Source organism: Taurulus bubalis (genome assembly GCF_910589615.1).
Source record: "Taurulus bubalis genome assembly, chromosome: 8".
Taxonomy (NCBI): domain Eukaryota; kingdom Metazoa; phylum Chordata; class Actinopteri; order Perciformes; family Cottidae; genus Taurulus; species Taurulus bubalis.
Genome location: NC_136596.1, coordinates 7,379,722 through 7,401,795, shown reverse-complemented (window position 1 = coordinate 7,401,795; position 22,074 = coordinate 7,379,722). Strand labels below are relative to the sequence as shown.

Sequence of the window (22,074 nt, the reverse complement as noted above, 5' to 3'; positions counted from 1 at the left end):
TAAATATTTGGGGTTTCAGATCCAGAACCACTCTAATCTCGTCATGGTCTTAAGTGTTTAAAGGAGAGAGTAGACTTTACAATGTTTTTGACTACTTTGGATCAGTTTGTCCAATAACACACACAACTTGATGACCGTGGACAGTTTAATTTATTATAGTGAGCTTCAGCTGCTGTGTCCCAAAAACAATACAGTAAAGATTTTATACTTTTTTTTAATTGCAGATAAAGTCACTATATACAAGCACCATATTGTCAAAGATGACAAAAGTGACCTTGGAAGAACTGCTTTGGATGAACATATTTTCCAGTTCAAAATCAGTATCCCTACTTAAATATTAAGGGCTTTCTGGATTAACGAGAGCAGACAAGATCTGACAGTCCACAAAGTGACTCTAAGACTGAGATTTTTCTTTAGCCTGTGTTCTCAATCACCGATCACAGTGACTATTGGTCATAAGAGGAACATAATTAAAGTTTAATATTGGCTCCACTTTCATATTCGTAATTCATAACTCATCTTCGATCTTGTGTCATGTGAAGAGCCTTTTACAAAACCAGCATGATTAGCTAAATCCTGTGTGTGTGTGTGTGTGTGTGTGTGTGTGTGTGTGTGTGTGTGTGTGTGTGTGTGTGTGTGTGTGTGTGTGTGTGTGTGTGTGTGTGTGTGTGTGTGTGTGTGTGTGTACACTGCTACAGAAGCTAATGCACTGTGTCTTGGTAGCCTTGGGCATTACAGTTAACTGGTAGGACACAGCAGGGGTTCCATGCTGCCTCACATGCATACACACACAAGAGCAAGTGTGCAAACACAGCTATGTATACAAACAAAAGAAAAACAACATTTACTGGAGGGGCAATGGCAAACCTTACTTGGTTCAAAACAAGAAAAGTCATAGTCTGTAATGCTGCCACATGCTGCAAGGCTCAGCAGTCCTATTACCTGCTCAGTTATGCAAAGAAAGTATTTCTGTTCATAACCAATGTTAGTATGCATGACATCCAGTAAAGCTGCAGGGAAAGCCAATCACTATTTTCTGATGTTCGCTTTTAGAGTGTTAGTCTTATGACATGAAGGTTTTTTATTTCTTGCTATTTAATATGGATGAGAGATTGCAGCGACATTGTCACAATCCCCAGACAACCTCTGTATTGTTTTTTTGTGAGCATTTCGTCAAATGCTAATGCATCCAGAGAGTGAGGGGAAAGAATGAGACCCGCCTCTGCACTTTAATGTAGAAGGCAGGCAAAAAAATGTGGAGAAATTTGTTCAAAACAACCACTCTGTATTAGTTACTGGTTTCATGGAAGGACTATTATGCCATTTAAATGTGTCTCCTCTGCTAATAAAAAAAAACGATTGTAGACTTACACTTTCCAGGCAGAGTTGTCTATCATTGTTCGACTGCCTGGTAGGATAAATTCACATCTAGCTGTCTAATAGACTGCTTTCTATCCTGTCAAGCATCTGGTATTGTCTAACACTCTTCAGGCCTCCTGGCAGCAACCAGCTCTTTGCTTTCTGGAAGACCTAACATGTCATTCTGCGACGTATCTGAGTGTATGTCTAGCAGCAGGCCGCCTGTAACACTCTGTACCTGCTGCCTTTGAGAAATCAACGGTGAAATGCAGTCTGGCAGGCCTATGCTCCCTCATTTTATTTAAGCAATGGCAGAATATCACAGACATATGTTTTATAAAAAAAAATCTGTATTTTAAATGACATCTTAAACTGTGGTGTTTAAGATTTCACATTTAAAAAAATCTGTCAAATGATTTTCTGATCATTCACAGATAAGACTGTCAAGTGCCTTAAAGGAGCAGTGTGATTTAATGGCATCCGGTGCTGAGGTTGCAGATTGCATCCAATTGAATACCCCTTTCGCTCACCCCTCCCTTTCCAAGTGTGTTGGAGAACTAAGGGGATCTTCAGGTAACCAGTGTTTGGTTTGTCCCCTCTGGGCTATTGTAGAAACATGGCTGTCCAACATGGCAGACTCCGAGGAAGAGGACCTCCTCCCTGTAAAGAAGCTGACAAAAACACAACAACTCTTAGGATTATATACAAATGTAAACATAGTGATGAATATTATATAGCATTTTTGCAAATACATACCCCTAAATTATTTTTGAAACAGTATGCAGATTGGCTTGTGGCTACCACATTATACAATCTGGTTATCACTTGTAAATTAGCTTGTTGCAAAAAGAGAGTTGTTGGCAACTCACCACTCCTAAATGGGGAACAAAAATGTCTGTGGGAACAGTAGAAGCTGGTAGTGTTTATGTTATTATGTGAAAACAATTAGTATAACTCTTTACACTTACAAAAATGTCTCACCATTCACATCCAGTACCTCAGCCCTTTCACACCAACGTGTCGACAACTCTCGAGCGTTTGGCATGATGCTGTCAGACTCGGTCTCACGCTCTCTTGCTTCTCAACCAAATGTCACGCCACAGTTTAAGATGTCATTTAAAATACAACAAGAACTAGTCAGTAGAGTGAGTTTGATGAGAGGGGACCAGATTGGGACATAGGCGAGACAGAAGGCTAATTTCTCTTGCATCTTTCTGCTGTCTGCGCACATGCTATGGCACTGTCTGGAAATGTGGACATTGCAGTTGGTGTTCAGATCCCTCCACCCATGTTTCATTAGCCAACACGCATTTGATTCAAATGCTATCAAGGTTGGCAAGTAGAGATGCAGGATATATTTGTGATAGCTGGTTGAGCTGTTCATGCAAACATGTAAAACAAATTATAATCAGATAGCTAGTCACTGATATTCAGCCTAACTGCTTTTAGCATAATATTTTTGAAGAGCTATTTTGCCAAAATAGTTTTAAGAGAAGAGAGAATTGGAAAAGCGGCGGTGAACAGATAGGCCTGAAGTGGAGTACGAGAAGAGAGGCGGAGGCGGAAGAAACAGCAGATGTGCAGATCTGAAGGAAAGAGAAGAGAGAGATGGTGGAACAGAGAGCGCATAGAGATCCTCTTTACTCAAAAATGTGTTTTCCCTTCAATTTAAGTTTCATAAAAGGTCTGGCCTTGACTATACTGATTTGTATCCATGCAAAGTGGGTCGATGGGGAAGTGTTTTCACATCCCTCTACTGAAGGTTGAGATGTCTGTGCACTTCCCTAAATTCTGAGATTCAAAAGCATCGGCCAAGCTTGAGTCGGTACGTCACAACTTTAAAAGCCAATCGCTGTCTAATGAGCAAAATCGGACACATATTGACAGAGAAACAGTCTTTGACACAACACAGGTAAAGAGACCTGAATCCCTGCAGGGTGGAACGGATCGTCAGCATGGAGAGTTTTCATCAGCAGCTTCAGGATGTAAACCAGACCGTGGAGCTTCCTTCCACAGTACAAAAAATCCCCACCTTTAATGGGGCTCCGTCTTATCCTTTGCCTGCATCTCTCCCGTTTGCATTTTTCAATCTAAAATCTAAAATTGTCCCTCAAATAATTTACAGGACAGCTTTATTCCCCTTTTTTTGGACTTTACAATGTCGTAATTTTGCTTATGGAGATTGAAATTTAGTCACAGGCTGTTCTGATGTAGACACAATATTCCCACTATTGGCTGTGTGAAGTCCTGTAGCAGAGGGTTTAATATGGATGAGCGGCTACAATATTTTGCTTTATGTAAAGTCCTCTAGTAGGGGTTCTTTGGAGAATGAATATTCACATGCATACAAGTGCTCTCCCTCCCTATGGTTTATTATGGATGAGGGGGTACTGTATGGTTGTCATAACTCTGCTTTATCTACAGCCAGCAGTCAGACAGCCCCAGTGAGGGGGAGTTCACAGTTCATAATTGATCATCCTTCCTCCCTCTATCTCCTTCGTTCTGCTCAGGCTGAGGGGATGAGGAAGAGGAAGAGCAGAAATAATAAGGGACGCTCATGGCCTCTCTTTTACTCTGTCTTTCTCTTAAGTTTGGAGGATAACTCCACTATTGACCTCACTTGTTCTGAATCTCTTCATGGTCTTTTCATTTTATATCATAATATCATTCTTGAGCGCCTCTATTGCCGTTCACACTTTTCTTTTGTCATTATTCTCTTTTTCTCTCATAATTTCTGCCTTTTTTGTCTCTCGAGGGAACAAGTGCATGGTAATGAGATGAGACAAGATTAGGCTTTTCTGTCATTTTGGCTCTTAACATATCAGTGTATGATTTGCAAAGCCATGTAACTGAAATTTTTAGGATTTTCATGCTTTGAATATGATTGAAGGATTATATGGTCTTAAAACATTCTTCAAACCTTTGGTTAATTAAACCCTATCAAAACCCATTGTACCAACTCCACAAATATACGGTGGTCATTCATTGGTCTTGGAAACATAATGAAAATACAAAATAAAAGTTACAGGGTGCAGTTAGCTGCTAAGTTTAAGAACATTCTTATTTACAGCTACAATGCTCGCAGGAGGAGAACGAGTTGTGAACACTGTGCACAGCTGGAAGTTGCCCAGTATGACTGCAGCCATCTAAAACTGTCGCTGCTAAACGGCTCTCCTGCAGCTGTTGGATGTTTTTATGTGTCTTGTTGAAGGCAAGTGTGACACTACTCCTATCCAGATGTCCCTGCATGGTCTATGGATCTGAATCAGAAACTTTTCACAGCTTTGTCGGAGATTTGACATGACAGAGATTTATTTAGCTTTTTCTACATAGTCCCGTGATCCATCTCCACTACAATGTATGTACTGTCCCACTGAATGCACTCACGCTGATGATTACCCCTCATTAAAGGTCTTATTGAATGTATCAAAGATTCCGAATAAATGCATAAAATTCTGTAAAAAAAAAAAAAAATGTTGATGGGTCCAAAAAGAATGTTTTGTTTATCTCTATGGAAGATATCTGACATGTGGTTGCCGCTCTGAAGATGGCTGTTTGAGCCAGTAGTAGAACGATGGTGGCATCACGTGGTATCTCTGTGTCGTCAGGGATCAAGAGCAGTTGAAAAAATCAGATAATGGTAAGCAGCCATCGTCAGACCCCAAGTGCTCTGTGCCAAAAGGAGGCTTCAACCGCCTCGTCTCATTGGCTGTGGTATCTCCAACAGGCTGCAGAATACGTGAATACCTTTCGCCGAAACAAGTAAAAGCCGACATTAGCACATAATCATCCGAACAACAATAACCCATAAAATTACAAATCTCCATATTTCCTCCAACACTGTAGAACGAAGATGAGCATCAAAGGGGATTAATGTGGGTGGCCGACTGCAAGATAAGTATGTGCATATAGTCTGCACTACATCACTGCTAAGCGTAACCTAAACCTAGATAGCCACATCCTATGATTACCAGAGCTTATGTTACATGAAAGTAACCTAAATATAAAGGTAATTTATAGCCTCCACCATAACTGTCGAACTGTCAACCACTCGTTGAGAAGTGAATGTGGCTGAATGTGAGGAAGCGCAGTGACAATAAAGCATCAAAGACATTTAGGGGCTGTTGTGGAAAATTGCCAACGGTTGAGTGAGGCGAGAGAAAAGGCCAAATGAAACAAAAAGCTTTTTTTTCCAGATTACTTTTGTTTTTCACAACTTTGAACCTCTTGATACAAACAAAACAGAGGGATTTGGTGTTTTCAGAGCCAAGGCGACAACAGGTAGGATGTGCAAGGGTGAAATGAGGAGTAGGTAGAGCAGAAAGGGTTGAAGAATAAAGAAAAAACAGCTTTTCTTCCCCACATTTGCAGATACAGTGAGAAGAGAATGGGAAGGGTTTGGTGTCTCCGGGGGGAGACGTAGAGCAAGGTAGGGGTTGAGGGGAGAGAGGGCAGAGAACAAAGTACAGGGGTCAGGGAAGAAGTGCCGAGAACAATTGAGGATGAGGGATGTGTTTTTGTTTTTTGACTCTCATCTTCAAGTAAAACACTAAAGACGAGGATTTGTTGCCTCGGGGGACGAGAGAGAAGGAGAGAGGTGATGGGGGTGCCTGCAGACCAAAACTTCAAGTTTATGGAGTAAACAACTCATGAGTCACTCTATATATGAGCCGCAGGGCGTTTGGGGGGTGACAATTTAGCCACAGTTTCTGGTTACATGCAGTTGGACTTGGTGCACAGATTAGGGAGCCACTAAAGCATCCTCAGGACTGAATGCTTTTGTAACCGATTGTTTGGCCGGAAGGGGGTTTTGATTGATGAGAATGGATTAAAAACAATGCTACCTTCGCTCAAGTGCTTATTCTGACTCAAGGATTGATGAAAACTAGGCCGACATGATGATTTGTGTCGGTGATGGATTTTCTCAGTCAATCAGCCGTAAGTATTCCATGCTTGGTTACATTGTGAGGTAAAATGATTTGGTTTCGGTTTACTTTCCCAGATTGTACCAAACCAAACTGAACCAGAGAGTTCACATGTTTCATATTTTTCTCAAATCGTATTTCAATATTGTGATTGAGGATGAACGGTTGACAATAAGTGGCCTAAAGGGACTTATGGGAGAAATGAAACTTAAAAAAAGGAGATGAGTGTTGGCTCTGCATCAGTGACTTTGTGTGTGTTAAAGAGCTATACTCAAGAGCATGTGTGATTCGATATGTGTGGTTATGTCAGTGTGTGTGTGTGTGTGTCTGTGTACGTATGCATGTCACATTTATTTACTCTCAGCCGTTAAAAGGCTAACAGCTTTGAGAGCACGCCACCACTGAAAGTCACACTGGGTGAAGTCTGTTGAGTTTGTCCCCAGAGAGACGGAGACGAAGAGGCAAATAGGACGTGACAAAGGAAGAAAGATGCACAAATGCCCGTTCTCAAATCTCATAATTATCTTTTCCTTTAAAGTTGCAGCGTGTCTCTGTGTGTGAGTGTGTATGTGTGTGTGTGTGTGTGTGTGCATTGGTGCATCTATGTTTGTTTGAGTTTGATCTTTTGAACGGGGCACTGTGGATAATTCTTTGCATGCCCTTGACTGCCCGCTGTGAATCTTAATTCTCTTTTGGCCCACAGATCAGCCTTTTTTTTTTTAGCAATTTTCAGCATTTTCTCTCTGTCTTGGCATCTTTTTTTTGTTGGCTTTGTAATTCAGTTCCCTTTAGGGTTTTATGTAAGCAACTGTTTGGGATTTTTGCCACGTCTTACCCCCAAAAGCCAGCAAATACACCCCTTACTTGAACTGTTAAGATAGTAGATACTTCAGATCACAAAGCATTCATACAAGGTTAAACTTGTTTATTTCTGTTCTTCTTCAAGGCATACATACCCCCTTCTTCTGCTTTTATGTTTTTTTTAATAATTAAATTAAATTATAGATTCACCACAGTTTACTCACTGTATTTCAAGAACATGTCATTAAATATGACAACAGAGGGAAACAGTGTCAGTGTGCTCCTTTTAGTCTCACAGCTTACCTACCTAATTCTAAATATTTGAAACAGCATCAATATGATTTCAGTAGCCAATGCACATGTTTTCCTACAGAGCGAGAGTCATATTTCATCATAATTAATGCAGATGAGTGCAGCTATACCAATGAAGTCTGTATAATACCACCTTTAATCACCATTGATCACATCCCAGGAGGACTCACAATCCTTAATGAATGTTAATTACATTCAAATGAAATCCATTGAGATTAGTCAATGAAGCGGTGATACCTATAACATTACCGCTCACTTCTATAACGTGTGTGTAATGGCTTATTTATGTGTGTCGCATCCCTGTTTTCAAGCCAGGCGCAAATGAAGCGTAATCAAGAAGGTTCGGCGTGATCAGAAGGCTCTCCTGAAAACATATGCACACATACACACATATTGTTACACATAAACTGGCTTCTGCACATGCAAACACACATACCCGCTGCACACATAGAGAAAGACAGCAAAGGCTGTCTGGGTTGGTGGCAGCGCTACCTCCACTAGGGACGATAAACGTCAGCTCTCATCGCGTCACCACATGACCCTGTGCACTCGCAGAGGATGAATGGAGATCCATGGATGGAGAGAGGGAGAGAGAGATTGTGTCCTCGGGCTAAAATTAGCAATGATTCCTCCCCCAAGGTTTCGCAAGGACATGCAGAGTACGTGCAAACACACATGCGTACACACACAAACACACACTTTTACTCCCGCTCTTTCCCATCTATTTGTTTTGCAGATGGTGTGGCCAATGTTTTTTCACAGCTCCGTGTTGTGATGATAAGAAGTAGAGCATATATATCAACCTCAACCACTTGATATATGTTTAATGAGGATAAGTTAGAAACACCTCATTGTACCGGAAGTCTTATGGTGTGGTGTCCAAGCACGTTTTTTGTTGTTGTTGTTGTATATTCTTTGTGAAAAATGTTGGCTGTAAGTCTCCTGCAACAACAAGTAAGGTGATGGAGTTGTTGATATTGATTTTTCTCTTCCCCCTCTCGCTCCTTTTCTCAACACTGATCATTCCCCATCCGATCCCCACCTCCACCCTCCTCCTCCTCTTCCTCCTCCTCTTCTTTTCACCCTCTCAGGAGATCTCAGACTACGAGTTGCAGGAGTTAGTCATGAAGTCGATCGGTCGGTTGACGGTGGTGCGCCAGACGTTCCCGATGCCCCAGAACACAACTCAGCGCTGTGTCAAACACAACCACAGGATTAACACTTCCCTGTGTGACCCTAAAAACCCCAGGTCTCACCAGCTGGAGGTAAGTTGTGTTTGGTTTGTTGATTTGTCTGTAAGGCTGGTCCGTGGTTTTTTATTATCTTTTTTTTATTGATTTTGCAAACACTTTATACAGGAATGAAGCGCAGTACCACCCCCAATAAGTTGGGGTATACAGGTCATTACATTCAGTTAGTTGTGAGTTGCTTGGAGGTAGTGTAACTGTGACAGGCTGTCACTAAATAGAGAGATTGAAAACGCATTGAACAAACAAACACTTCAATCTGGGGAGGTATGGTATAAAGATTCAAGCAGACGAAAAAAAAGATCAGGTCCGTGGATTTTAACATATCAAATGAGCATACTTGTTTTATGCTTTGTGTCTATAATGTGCGTATTTAGCAGCTAATGAGATTCTATTTTTGTCTTTTAAAATCAGGCTACGCTAGAAGTATGGTTGAAGAAAGCTAAAGTTGAAATATGTGCATGACGATCCAGATAAAAACAACATACATCTTTCACTCTCACCTATATATATATATATATATATTTTTTTTTTTTTTTTTTACTTAACTATTCTAGAGTGTCAGAATTCTAATTCACTTTAAATCTTCGACTAAAAGGTTGGTTGTGAATGTTTATACAGTGAGCTGGAAAGCTGCTCACATGCCACCAAAAAAGTTTCAGTCAATAATATCCATGATAGCCAAATAACCAGAGCTACAGTAGGGAGTTGTTGTAGTTGACCTGCTCTTTGGCATGCGGTTCTCTTTGCAATTTAATTAACTGGAGGGATGATCAGAAAAAGAAAATAAACTCAGGCTAAATCAAGACAACCAAAGAGCAAGACATCATAAGAATTGGGTTCAGTCTTTTCTTTTCTTTAAAGCAGAGAGGGCTGTCCAGTGGGAATACAGTCAATTGATTGCCAACTGCATTATTGGGCAACTTTGCCCTCAATAAAGAAGCAGCGCGATAGTCAGCATAGCTCAGTGCATCAGTACAGAAGGCTTAGAGAAGACTTGGTGGTGTCACTTACACGAACATGTACAAATCCATCATATAGTTAGGAACATATCCAAGCTATTTGTCTTCTAAATATGTCACATTTCGTCTTCGGTACTGGTTGTCAGGCATTTTGGAGGCTCAATTGGATATTATATATATATATATATATATATATATATATATATATATATATATATATATATATATATATATATATATATATAGTGACTGAACACTATTTATATAGCAGATTGCTCCATCCTATATTGTATAATACATAAGCCTAATTGGTTTGAATCATGCAACACAAAACCTTGACATTCAGTGACAAAACAGACAACTCTTAATTGTGTGTGTGTGTGTGTGTGTGTGTGTGTGTGTGTGTGTGTGTGTGTGTGTGTGTGTGCGTGTGTGCGTGTGTGTGTGTGTGTGTGTGTGTGTGTGTGTGTGTGTGTGTGTGTGTGTGTGTGTGTGTGTGTGTCTCTGAGTTACATGCTGTACAGTACAGGCACACATTTCCTGAAATACTCTCAAATGTTTGTTTGCACACTGCTTACTCCATGGTGTGTCTTTTTAAAACTGATACCAGACATTTCAACATGTCTCCGGTTCCAAAAAGCTTCCCAGTACACAGGGCGTGCTGATTTGACATTGTTACAGCTCATGCCTGTGAGGTTTTTTACCTGGAACAGTAATCATTTTTTTCAAATCTGGCTCACACCCATATATGTGCTTTACTCAGACCACACTATTCATCTGACAAACACGATGACAGTTTTTTTTCCCTTACAGCTTCACATTTTCTTTACTTCACTATGTCCCCCAGGGTGGCAATACGTATGCAATTATTACCCCCCTGTTTTTTTGGCGTGTATGTGAGTCATCAAGCTGCCATCAAAGAGAGCAGAGAAAAGGGAACACAATCTTATTTTTATGTCAAGACCAAAAAATTGAATTAATGTGCTGTTGATTTATGTGGAAGCATGAGGGCTTGAGGGAGCACATTTGATGAAAGTTGGAAACACATTGAAAACAGAAACGTGGCCTTAATTTGTATGTGGATATCTCCCTTTCAAACCTCAGACAGCGCCGTTCTGGCTCCCAATGTAATCAGTGAACGGACATGTTTTTTTAATTTTTTTTATGTAATAAAATAAAATAGATTTAAGTAATAAAGTAAGCAAAGGAAATGCCCAGAAGGTAAAAAACCAACTAAATACATAATTATCTTTTTGGAAAGTTGATTAAAGGCTACAGTATAAGACAATGTTAACTCCTGGAGGCCCTGAAGCATTGAATAATGTATGTAAATAAAGTTTGCCTTGTGTGTCCTAATAGGAATCGAGTGCTTCTCAAGTATGAAAAGCTTTCATTATTTTTTTGCCGAGGGTCTTGGCGTATTTGTTCATTCTACTGTGGAGGACAGAAAGTGTGCACGCCTCCACCTATGTGTGTGCATGTGAGTGGACACCACACCTTTCAGTCAAGGACGATGTGTTGTTGAGAGCGAGCGTAAAAAACATTGCCCATGCACAGTGGAAAACACCCCGTACACATGTTCAGTTCGACATCCTGTGGTGTGTGTGTGTGTGTGTGTGTGTGTGTGTGTGTGTGTGTGTGTGTGTGTGTGTGTGTGTGTGTGTATGTGTGTGTGTGTGTGTGTGTGTGTGTGTGTGTGTGTGTGTGTGTGTGTGTGTGTGTGTGTGTGTATGTGTGTGTGTGTGTGTGTGTGTGTGTGTGTGTGTGTGTGTGGGTGAGCGAGTGGGCGGCTGGGCGTTTAAATTTGAGAGGGAGAGGAAACGAGGGATGGGAGAGAAAGAGAGACAGAGGAAGCAGATCAGCTCAGCGGTCAGAGAGTGGCCCAGAAGCCCAATTTCACACTGCACTGAAGCACATCAACTCAGGCTGACCACACACACACACACACACACACACACACACACTTGGAGAGCAGAACCCACTGATCATTGAAGCTCCCCATAGAGCAGTAGATTTTCACATTCATTTTCAGAGAAAAAGCAACAAGGCACAGAGAGAGTGAGACAGTGTGATAGATGGAGAAAGACAGCAAGTGGAAGGCTACGACAAATCTGTGAGAGCAGAGATACCTGCATAACAAAGTGAGAGAAAAGTTAGACGTAAGATCAACTTGACACTTTGGGTTTTCTTTTGTTCCGTCTGTCAGTTCTTCTTCTAACTTCGTTCGGTGTTTCACTATGGGAAGCGCTCGGCGTGACCAACTAAGGAAGCTCCAATGACACCACGCCTGTCAGTGACAGACAGGTCGAACTGTGCTGGGGCCCCGCCCCCTCATATTATCACAGTCGACCGCCCCTCGCAAATCATTCTCGCTTTCTTCCTGTGAAGAAACTATTATAGCTCCCTCAGCTTATCTTGGCTAGCTTGGATTTTCTGCTTAACAGTTCACAGACGAACCGTTAAGGACACGTCGCCGAACGCAGTTCCTGGCTCTAGTCTAGATTTGCTGGGTAAATACTTCGTGAGAAGTATATTTAGACACTACATAGTATTTAGGCAGTGTCCGCGTCAAGGCGAGCTGTTCTCTCCAAGGCGAGCTGTTCTCCCTAACGCGTTACGGCGAGCCTACCAGGTCTCGGTTAGCATTTGTTTGCTAGTCGAGCCGAGTGCCCGGAGTTCTGCTAACGTGTCACGACAACGAACTCTCACGGCGCACTATTAGCGGGCTAAACCCCGTTTGCTAGAGCAATTCACCTTCAGGCTAACGCTAAGTGCGGCTAATTGTTCATATATTTCCCTTCCTTCTCAGTTGCCATGTCGGCCGCTACCCCCACCAAAGGGTCGGAATCGAAGACAAAAGAGGCTGCATCCCGCCTATGCCCTGCGTCATGCGGGGCATCCATCTCGGGCAGGGACCCTCACCCGATGTGCATACTATGCATGGGTGCTAAACACGCTCAGACATCGCTGGCGGACCCACAGTCATGTCTGCACTGTACGTCAATGCCGGAGAAGGTCCTGGAAAGGAGGCTCAGAGTAGCGGTATCCCCTAAGCAGGACCCGTGCCTGTCAGGAACCGCCCCAAGAGCCACGATCAGCACACATCTGCCGCGAGCCTTTTTGAGCTGGGCGGACATGATGGACGCTGAGTCCCCGGATATACCTCCAATTTTCGAGGAGCTCCTCGAACTGGAGCCGGGTGTTGAGGACGCAGAGGGCGATGCTAACTCTGACCTCCTCAACATGGACAACATGGATGATGAGGAGGATGACTCCACATTTCCTGTACAGCTGTCCAGACCCCCTAGTGCATCCAAAGTTGCTTCCCCAGGGGACAGCAACTTGTATGAAGTCTGCAAGCGAGCCGCGTCCAAGTTGGGCATCCAATGGCCAGCAGCCCAAGATGCTACAAGGGGGGAAAGAGTCGCTCGATTCGTCCGGGGGATTGGTTTACAACAATCGATCTCGCGGACGCTTTTTTTCATATCGCCATTTATCCGGCGCACCGGAAGTTTCTCAGGTTTGCATATCAGGGCAGAGCCTACGAGTACCAAGCCATCCCGTTCGGGCTCTCGTTAGCCCCAAGGGTGTTCAGCAAGTGTGTAGAGGCGGCTCTGTCTCCGTTACGGAACAGCGGCATCAGGATATTCTCGTACATAGACGACTATCTGATATGCTCCCACTCACGGGAGCCGGCGGTGAAAGATTCCGCTACGGTGATAAACCATCTCACGGATCTTGGGTTCAATTTAAACTTGACAAAGAGTCGGGTCGAACCGGCGCAATGTACAGATTACTTAGGTCTCAACATAAACTCCCTCTCTTATCGCGTCACACTATCGGAGGCGAGAGTAGCGTCCCTCATGCAGTGTCTCGCCCTCTTCCGGGGGGGGGGAAGCGGTGTCGTTCAGACTATGCCTTCGCCTGCTCGGCCTAATGGCGTCAGTGATATCTGTGGTACATTTGGGGCTTCTACGGATGAGGGATTTTCAGCGCTAGGTCGCGGCATTACGCCTATGCTCACGCCGTCACCTCAACCGCAGAGTAAAAGTATCACCGCCGTGCGTATCTGCGCTCCGCCCGTGGGGGGCAGCCATGTTGGGCAGAACAGTGAACGGCACCTGGGACCCGAGGCTGGCTCAGAGTCACATAAACATATTGGAACTCTGGGCAGTGTTTTATGCACTAAAGCATTTTCTGGCATTTCTCCAGGGACACCATGTCCTGGTGAAAACAGACAACACCACTGTGGTGGCGTACATCAACCGCCAAGGAGGCACTCGCTCACTACAGTTACACAGGTTGGCTCGAAAGTTGATAATGTGGAGCAGCACCAGGCTCCTGTCCCTTCGGGCAACACACGTCCCAGGCGTGTTGAACAGGGGTGCAGATCTTCTGTCCCGAGGAAACCCTCTGTACGGAGAGTTGACTCTTCACCCACAGGTGGTGAAGCAAGTCTGGCAGAAAAACGGCCAAGCAGACGTAGATCTCTTCGCCTCGCTGGAAAACACTCACTGTCCACTGTTTTTCTCCCTAGCGGACAAGAATGCACCACTGGGGATAGATGCGCTGGCCCACTCGTGGCTAAATGTGCTGCTCTATGCATTCCACCCACTCAGCCTGATCTCCCCGACTCTAGACAGGGTGAGAGAACAGGGCTTGTCGCTAATCCTGATAGCGCCACGGTGGCCGTCCAAGCATTGGGTGGCAGAAATAATACAGCTCCTGGCGGACGAGCCGTGGCCTCTCCCCATACGCAGGGACCTTCTTTCCCAGGCAGGCGGGGAGATCTACCACCCTCACCCAGACCGAATAGCGCTCTGGGCATGGCCTGTGAGAGGTGGAACCTGAACGCAGCAGGCCTGCCTGAACGGGTCATCGACACCATTCAGAGTGCAAGGGCTGCCTCCATTCGCTCTCTTTCTCATTTGTAAATGGCGAGTTTTTGAGGAATGGTGCCGTTTGAGGCACACCATTCCTTTCCAGTGTTCAGTAGTGGACCTACTGTGTTTCTTTAGTAGACAAGGGCAAGGCCTTTTCTACTATTAAAGTGTATTTGGCGGCTATCTCAGCCTGTCATTTAGGCTTTGGAGAGAAGCCGGTGGGGCAGCATCTTTTAGTATGTCGTTTCATGAAAGGTTCTCGCCGTAAACTCCCAGTTTCAAGGCCCCTGGTTCCTCTCTGGGATTTATTGGTGGTGTTGGAGACCCTCTCTCAACACCCATTTGAGCCTATGGAGGTGGTGGAGATGAAGTTTATTTCACTCAAAACAGTGTTGCTTTTGGCATTAACCACAGCAAAGCGTGTGAGTGACCTACAGGCTTTATCCATTCGCCCTTCCTGCTTGCAGTTTGCTCCTGGGCTCGCCAAGGTCTGTATGCGGCCCAACCCGGCCTTTGTGCCTAAGGTTAACTAGAGGTTGCCTAAGTCAGCGTACAGATGTCCCACGGTGGAGCTCGCAGCTTTTCACCCACCTCCTTTTACCTCCGCGGAGGAGCAAGGGCTTAACACATTATGTCCGGTGGGAGCACTGCATATGTATGTGAGTCGATCGGCAGTTTTCAGGAAAGCAGATCAACTGTTCGTGTCCTGGGCCACTCCTCACAGAGGCAAGCCATTGTCCCGCCAGAGGCTGTCCCACTGGATTGTAGAGTCCATATCTCTAGCCTATAGTTGTAGGGGTCTGCAGCCCCCCAAGGGTTTGAGGGCTCATTCCACAAGGAGTATGGCCACTTCATGGGCCCTGTTCAAGGGTGTTCCAGTGCAAGATATTTGTGCTGCAGCGAGCTGGGCTACGCCTCACACTTTTGTAAGGTTTTACAGGCTCGATGTCTCAGGGCCGTCCTTAGCACATGCTGTGCTAGAGGCCAACGCGCCAGAGTCCCTGTGATAGTCATTACCGGGCTAAACAATTTTGGCTTCGGGAATTTCATGCAATCCGGGAGCGGTCTATATCTCCCATAGTGAAACACCGAACGAAGTTAGAAGAAGAACTTTGGGTTACTCAACGTAACCCCCGTTCTTTGACAACAGAGTGAGGTGTTTCACCAACACACCCTTCCTTGCATTGACACGGAAAGAAATCTGGTCTAGAATGATTTGCGAGGGGCGGTCGACTGTGATAATATGAGGGGGCGGGGCCCCAGCACAGTTCGACCTGTCTGTCACTGACAGACGTGGTGTCATTGGAGCTTCCTTAGTTGGTCACGCCGAGCGCTTCCCATAGTGAAACACCTCACTCTGTTATCAAAGAACGGGGGTTACGTTGAGTAACCCAAAGTTTACTATTGGACAAGTAACAGGGAGCATATAGATTGTCATCTCATCGTCTCTCATATAAATTCTTCAAACATCGGAAAACCTTGACATGGCCACGTTCCCACTTGGTTACCTTCCATTTAAGAATAGCATGCTGGAAGCAGAGTGATAGACTGAACAAGCAAAACACTGCTCAGACAGAATTGAGTGTGTACGTGTACTGAATTAATCTTTTAGCCTGGAATTTAATTTGAGTCTACATCCTCTATTAAAAATGTCCAAAAAGTTTTTAATTCTTAAAGTTACGACACAGGACTTCTATCTGGTTATGAAAAAGTCCCACTTTAATACTGATGCCTCAATATGACCTACATATGCAGCGAGACCATCAGTGAGATGACTGTCTATTTCACTGGTTTTACTGGTTTTCCTAATGCTCGTCATTGTTGCCTCTGGGTCAGAACCACGTCTGCTTTTGTCCACGATGAACGCCACCACAACAAACCCTCAGACCTGATATTCTTCTCTGATTTAGCATATGTTGCATTTTGGTTCCATGGTTGCAAAAGGCAATTTAGAATGGTTAATTGGTGTGAATTATAATGTAATTTCTAATAACCCTGTTTACATGGATTTAATCACTTTTGGAGCTATGCTGCTCGCTACTTTCATTGGAAAAGAGTTGGCAACACCGGCCGGGGTTTTTCTGTTGGATAATTTTTTTAATCGAGCGTACTCTTGCTAGTTTCTCAACATTACCAACCCTAGCTTTAATGTGAGTGGATGCACATCATCTCCATGTCTAATTGTGTGTGTGTGTGTGTGTGCGTGTGTGTGTGTGTGTGTGTGTGTGTTGTGTGTGCATATAATCATGCGTGCGTTATATTCTCATTAACACAGAGTCAGGAGGCTCTGTAAATCACATAACGATAGATCACAGACTGAATAAGCTCTACTCCTTATCCTCCCCCACCCCTCTCCATCTTGTTCTGTAGGGCCAAGGATCTGTCAATACACTTTAATTAATGTCATCCTTTTTTCTTCTGTGGGAGTGTGTGTTCGTAGGTGTGAGCACAAATGTGCACATTTGCACTAACACAGAGCGGTGAGCACAAATGCTGTGCACTACAGCTGCAGGGAACATCCCGACAGGCAGATAGATAGAGAACATGCAACATGTATTCATCAAAGTGAAGGATATGAATGCAAATAAAACATTTAACTTTGATAGCATTTCAGCATGAAGGAGTTTTGACAATTTCCAACTACTAATATCTGCAGAAGTCCATCTTTCCTAGCTGCATAACCAATGGAGAACCTGAAGTGAAGCACATGCAAGCATGACATTGGTCATTTGGACCTCTCAGTATCTGTTTATTGTTGCATATTGTAGCACAGAAATGTAACCAAGTCCCCCGTAAAGCATCTTCAGCAAACGTAAAATGTCTGCATTTATCGCATCGTCTCACTTCCTCTCCTTGTGTGTGCCGTCTGTCATTTCTTCCTCTATAGATCAGCAACCGCTATATTTATGACAGTGTGTTGCTGCTGGCCAACACCTTCCACAGAAAGCTGGAGGACAGGAAGTGGCACAGCATGGCCAGTCTGAGCTGCATCAGGAAGAATTCCAAACCGTGGCAGGGAGGCAAGAGCATGCTGGATACTGTCAAAAAGGTATGCGGGTGCAGAGGGAATAACACACACTTCCTTCCTCAGGTATAGCAGGAAGGCATTCAACTACAGTAAGTAGGCAATACTACATATTTGGTGGCTCTGGCACACACACCCGAAGGCACACACGATTTCTGAGTTCTGGATAACTTTGTATGGGTGCATGGACACATGTGGTGACACACACACACACACACACACACACACACACACACACCTGAGTGTGTTGCAATACTCATCCTGAAAAGGTAACAGTTGCTCAATTTTCAACAATTTGTCGAGAACATATTTCCTGACATAGTAAGCCTTCTTTAACTGTATGAAAGACTGCAGCACTGGGAAACATCTATCTTCATTATGTTTCATAATAATAATAATAAAAATCAAATCAGATAACTCAGATACTGTGTTGCGAAACATTTAATTTTTTCAACAGTATTCATTGTGTACGGAAATAAGTCTTTTAAAAAAATAAAATACACTGTATAAGAGATCAATGCAATCTGATTAACATCATACGACTGAAAAACATCCACCCTTTTCCCTGATTGGTGCTGATATTGTCGATATCTCAATGACCCAAAGTAATCAGGCTCTAATCTCGGTTAGTGGACGTCCATCGGCTTCATCAGCCTCCTGCGGTGCTCGACCGCTGTGTGATGCTTGTAGGTGAGCGAGTGCCAGTTTGGAAAGGGCTCTTAACTACTTTGTTTGCACAAAAATTAAAAAAAAGAGTAAAAAGTTGGAGCTGAGTCTTGATTACTACAGTTGAAAGAGCAAAAGCGTATGCTCATTTCCTAATAAGCAAAAATAAATAATGTATTGAAGCATGTATTTGCATTTCAAGACATTGTGCTCATTACATGGTATTTTGGAGACCGGGCACAATTTTTCTTTGGCTCAGACACTCGAGTTGAAACTGCAAGCTGCAGTCAATGTTAAAGTCATTGTCATTGCTTGGTAGCTCAAATCCCCTCCAGGGATGGACAATAAAGCTTTAAACAAGTCGAACATTTTTATATTGTTTTCACAATAAACTGAAAGTTTCAAAGTTCCTGTCTGAGCTCAAGAGACTTCGTGACCCAGGTGCTCATCAATTCAAATGATTGCATACCTCATAGAAAGCACAAATATAAATAATCAAGTTTGGCTCAGTTCCTGAATGGTTGACTTTTAGAAGATAAAGGAATTCCTCCTGCAGCTGTGATTTTATGAATCTCTGCATGTCACCTTGAGTTCAGGGTTTGGTAACACTTTCATCACTGTTAAATCCAATTGGATCAATGCCCTCTGTTTTGATATCAATAAAAAACTACTCCAGGGATGGCAGTTTGACTGAATGATGAAGCCAAGTGAAATGCTAATTTAGGATTAGTGTCAGACAATAATAAATGCGGCGCAATGGCTTTCATATCTATCTCTGCATTTCACCTTGAGATCAGGCTGGGGTTTGGCAACACTTTCATCAGCAGCCCCGGCTGTTAAACCAACCCTGATGGCTGTCTCAACAGAGCTGTGTTAAAGAGCCCTAAGCAGTAATAGAGTTGAGTTCAGCAGCCTGGCATCACTTCCATTTCACAGTGTATCAGCAGTGTGCTTTACTCACTCTTGTGCGTGCCTGTGTGTTTAATCAGCGCTGTGGTATTTGGGGCCATTATGGTAATGATAAATACTAATTTGCAGCTGTTGATGAGGAGCGCTATTGATGTTGTTGTTGGGGGTTCATTGACAAATTCAGTAGGTGGAAAAAGCAGAAGGTGAAACTGCTTTCACACTGATCCCCAAAGTCTGAAGTGTGTGCTTTGTTTTAGCTGTGTGTAGACCACATGCGTACCTCTAAATACCTGCACTCATTGGCTTCTACTGTATTCATCCACCTTTGAGTCGCAGAGACTCCAGCAGTTAAGATTAGGACTCATTTTAAAATGAAATGATCACGTTTAAGCAGGCCAAGATCTCCAGCCGGTGCCCATGAGGCTGGTTCAGATGAGATTAGATATACTGTATTGTTCCTACGGGGAACTCTTTCATATTCGTTATTGCTTTTATTATCAAACAGACTTGTCCACTTTAAGAAACTGTGAAACATCAAAAAACACCTTCTCCCTTATTATTTTATTTGTATTTTTATTCAGTCTCATGAGCCCAGAGGCATGTTCTTTGAATCCGGTGCAATTAAATGAAAGATACTTTGTGAATGTATTGTTTTAATACTGAGCTGCCAACATTAATTACCTAAATAATTATGAAAGGCAATGAACAGTATCTGAACGGGTTTCACCCCTGCCTAGTTTGAGGGAAGCAAATAAACATGCTTTATGTGGGGATGGGGGATAAAATAATGATATCCGATGTGTCAATGTAGACTAATATACCAAATGGCACATTAACATCATTTATGTATTGTATAATCTCGTCATGAGGATAGTACCTCTTCATGTACACACACATACAGACATGCAACAATACATCCACATGCATGTGTGTTAAAGGATACAACAGAGAGATGCACCCACACAATTATAATGGTTTGTTACACATACAAGGCTATGGTGAAAGAAAAATGGAAAAGAAAAATGGAAAAGTGTATCGTATCACATAAGATATGTGGTGTTTCCTATCTAACCAAGTGTCCATGTGATTAGACATGAACACACAATGCATGTGTGTCTTGTTTTGCACGTATGCTTGTATCATAGCCCACATCTCTGCGTATGAACTCCACAATCCATGTTTCGTACACACAGGAGCAGGCAGGCACACAAACACACACACACACACACACGCACACACACACACACACACACACAGAACATGAATCATATGAAGGAGTATAACACCTCGTCTTCCCTGAAGCACAGTTTCACTTTCCCTGACAGGTCACAATAGCGGGGGGGCAGAGCAAAGGTTGGGGACTCACACCGTGTGTGTGTGTTTGTGTGTGTGTGTTTGTCTTTGCATGTGTAAGCTTGGAATAATATCTACCTCTCCACATGAGACGACGTTGCATGCCTCGTGTGCAACGTCTAACTACACTTTTATTCAATCAGCCTGGTACTTATTACACAAACACAGTTTTGCAAACAAATCTTGCGTGGGATTTTCCACAAGCAAATAGCATGCACACATGTACACGCATACGCAATCCAACATATTTTAGTCTATTACAGCAACCAGGACATTTAGCTATTCTGAACATGTACTTACTCATGAGATATAATCATTTGATTAGAGACAGGCAGAAGATTCCTCTCTCTGCTTCACTCTGAGCGTGTCAGATTTTTAGCGAGGATAAAAAAACGTAATTTAATGTCAAATTTCCCAGGCAGAATTATTGATGAGGTATATTTTAGTCAAAGGAATATTGCGCCATTGATGATAACTGACATGATAATAGTGAAAAGGATCATGATGAAAAGAACAACTATGTTGCCCACAATGCAATGATCAGTTTGACCAAACTGCAGTAAAATAGAGAATATAAACATGCCGTCTTGTCTTCACAGTTCGGAGTGAGCGGCCTCACCAGCTTCCTGGAGTTCACTAACAACGGCACTAACCCCAACATCTTCTTTGAAATCCTGGGAACCAATTATGGAGAGGACAGGGGCCGTGGAGTCAGTCGGGTAAGTAGTTAAAACAGAACCCCCGTGCGTGAAGAACTACTGAGGGTGAAGGCGGAATCATTTCGTGCAGAGTGGATTTACATAATTCCTGGATTTGCCAGGGAATCGCCCTGCACCTGCCCGCAACATTATTTCCATCTCATATTTATTCAGCCATTTCTTTGCTTGTGGCAGTCACCCCTGTGTAGCAGCGTACAGCTACCTTTCTGTGTTTACTAACGGAGCTTTCTAAACCTTTTATAATCGTGGCAGGGCTCCTAAAAGTGGATGGCATCGGCTTTTGGTTGCCAAAACTGAACCATTTTTTTCATGTTTTGAGTAGATTAAGTTGTTGAGCTGCCCACTGGTTGTCCAGTGCGTGTCTGGCCTTGTGCTTATGTATTATATGTGCTACCTTGAACTACTAAACTTGAGGTGTAGCTTGTGTTTGCTCTGCAGTGCAGGTTTTTGTCTAGCTTAAGTATGACAATCATGAAGAGTTGCTTTGCCCATTAAGACTTCACCTTTTTCTTTTCGTGTTCAGTTGCATCTGGTTCTTTGTCAGTTGAATCCATTTGCACTTCATTTGTGATCTTGACAGGTTAATTGAACTTTTCCTGCAAGGCTCAAAAAGCATAATTTGCTACATAGGCGCGTGCAGTATTGTCTGGATCTGAGTGTAACGGCAATATTCAGATATCACTAATGCAACAAATGTTAAAAATGTATTTATTTTTGGGTGCACATTTTGTCGTTTTCTCAAAATGGTTGCCACCTTTACCCTTAATGTGGAGGTCTGAGTGGTGTATCAAATACAAAGGAGCACTTAAAGTGTCTTTGCATGTGAATATATTTCAAATACACAGTGCTCCTGGTTGCATTTTAATGTTTTGGATGCAGCATCAGCCCAGAAGCTCACCTCTCACTCAATAAA

General features: G+C 43.1%; 1 protein-coding gene across 1 annotated transcript in view; it reads left to right on the top strand.

Annotated features, from left to right (window-relative positions):
* grid2 (glutamate receptor, ionotropic, delta 2) overlaps positions 1–22,074 on the top strand; it is a gene marked incomplete at both ends in the record, with an annotated part of 420,090 nt that overhangs the window by 274,975 nt on the left and 123,041 nt on the right. Inside the window, 3 exons of the mRNA XM_079221919.1 lie at positions 8,489–8,662; positions 17,377–17,538; positions 21,042–21,161. Coding sequence (XP_079078045.1) covers positions 8,489–8,662; positions 17,377–17,538; positions 21,042–21,161 — 456 coding nt within the window. The remainder of the gene's footprint in view (positions 1–8,488; positions 8,663–17,376; positions 17,539–21,041; positions 21,162–22,074) is intronic.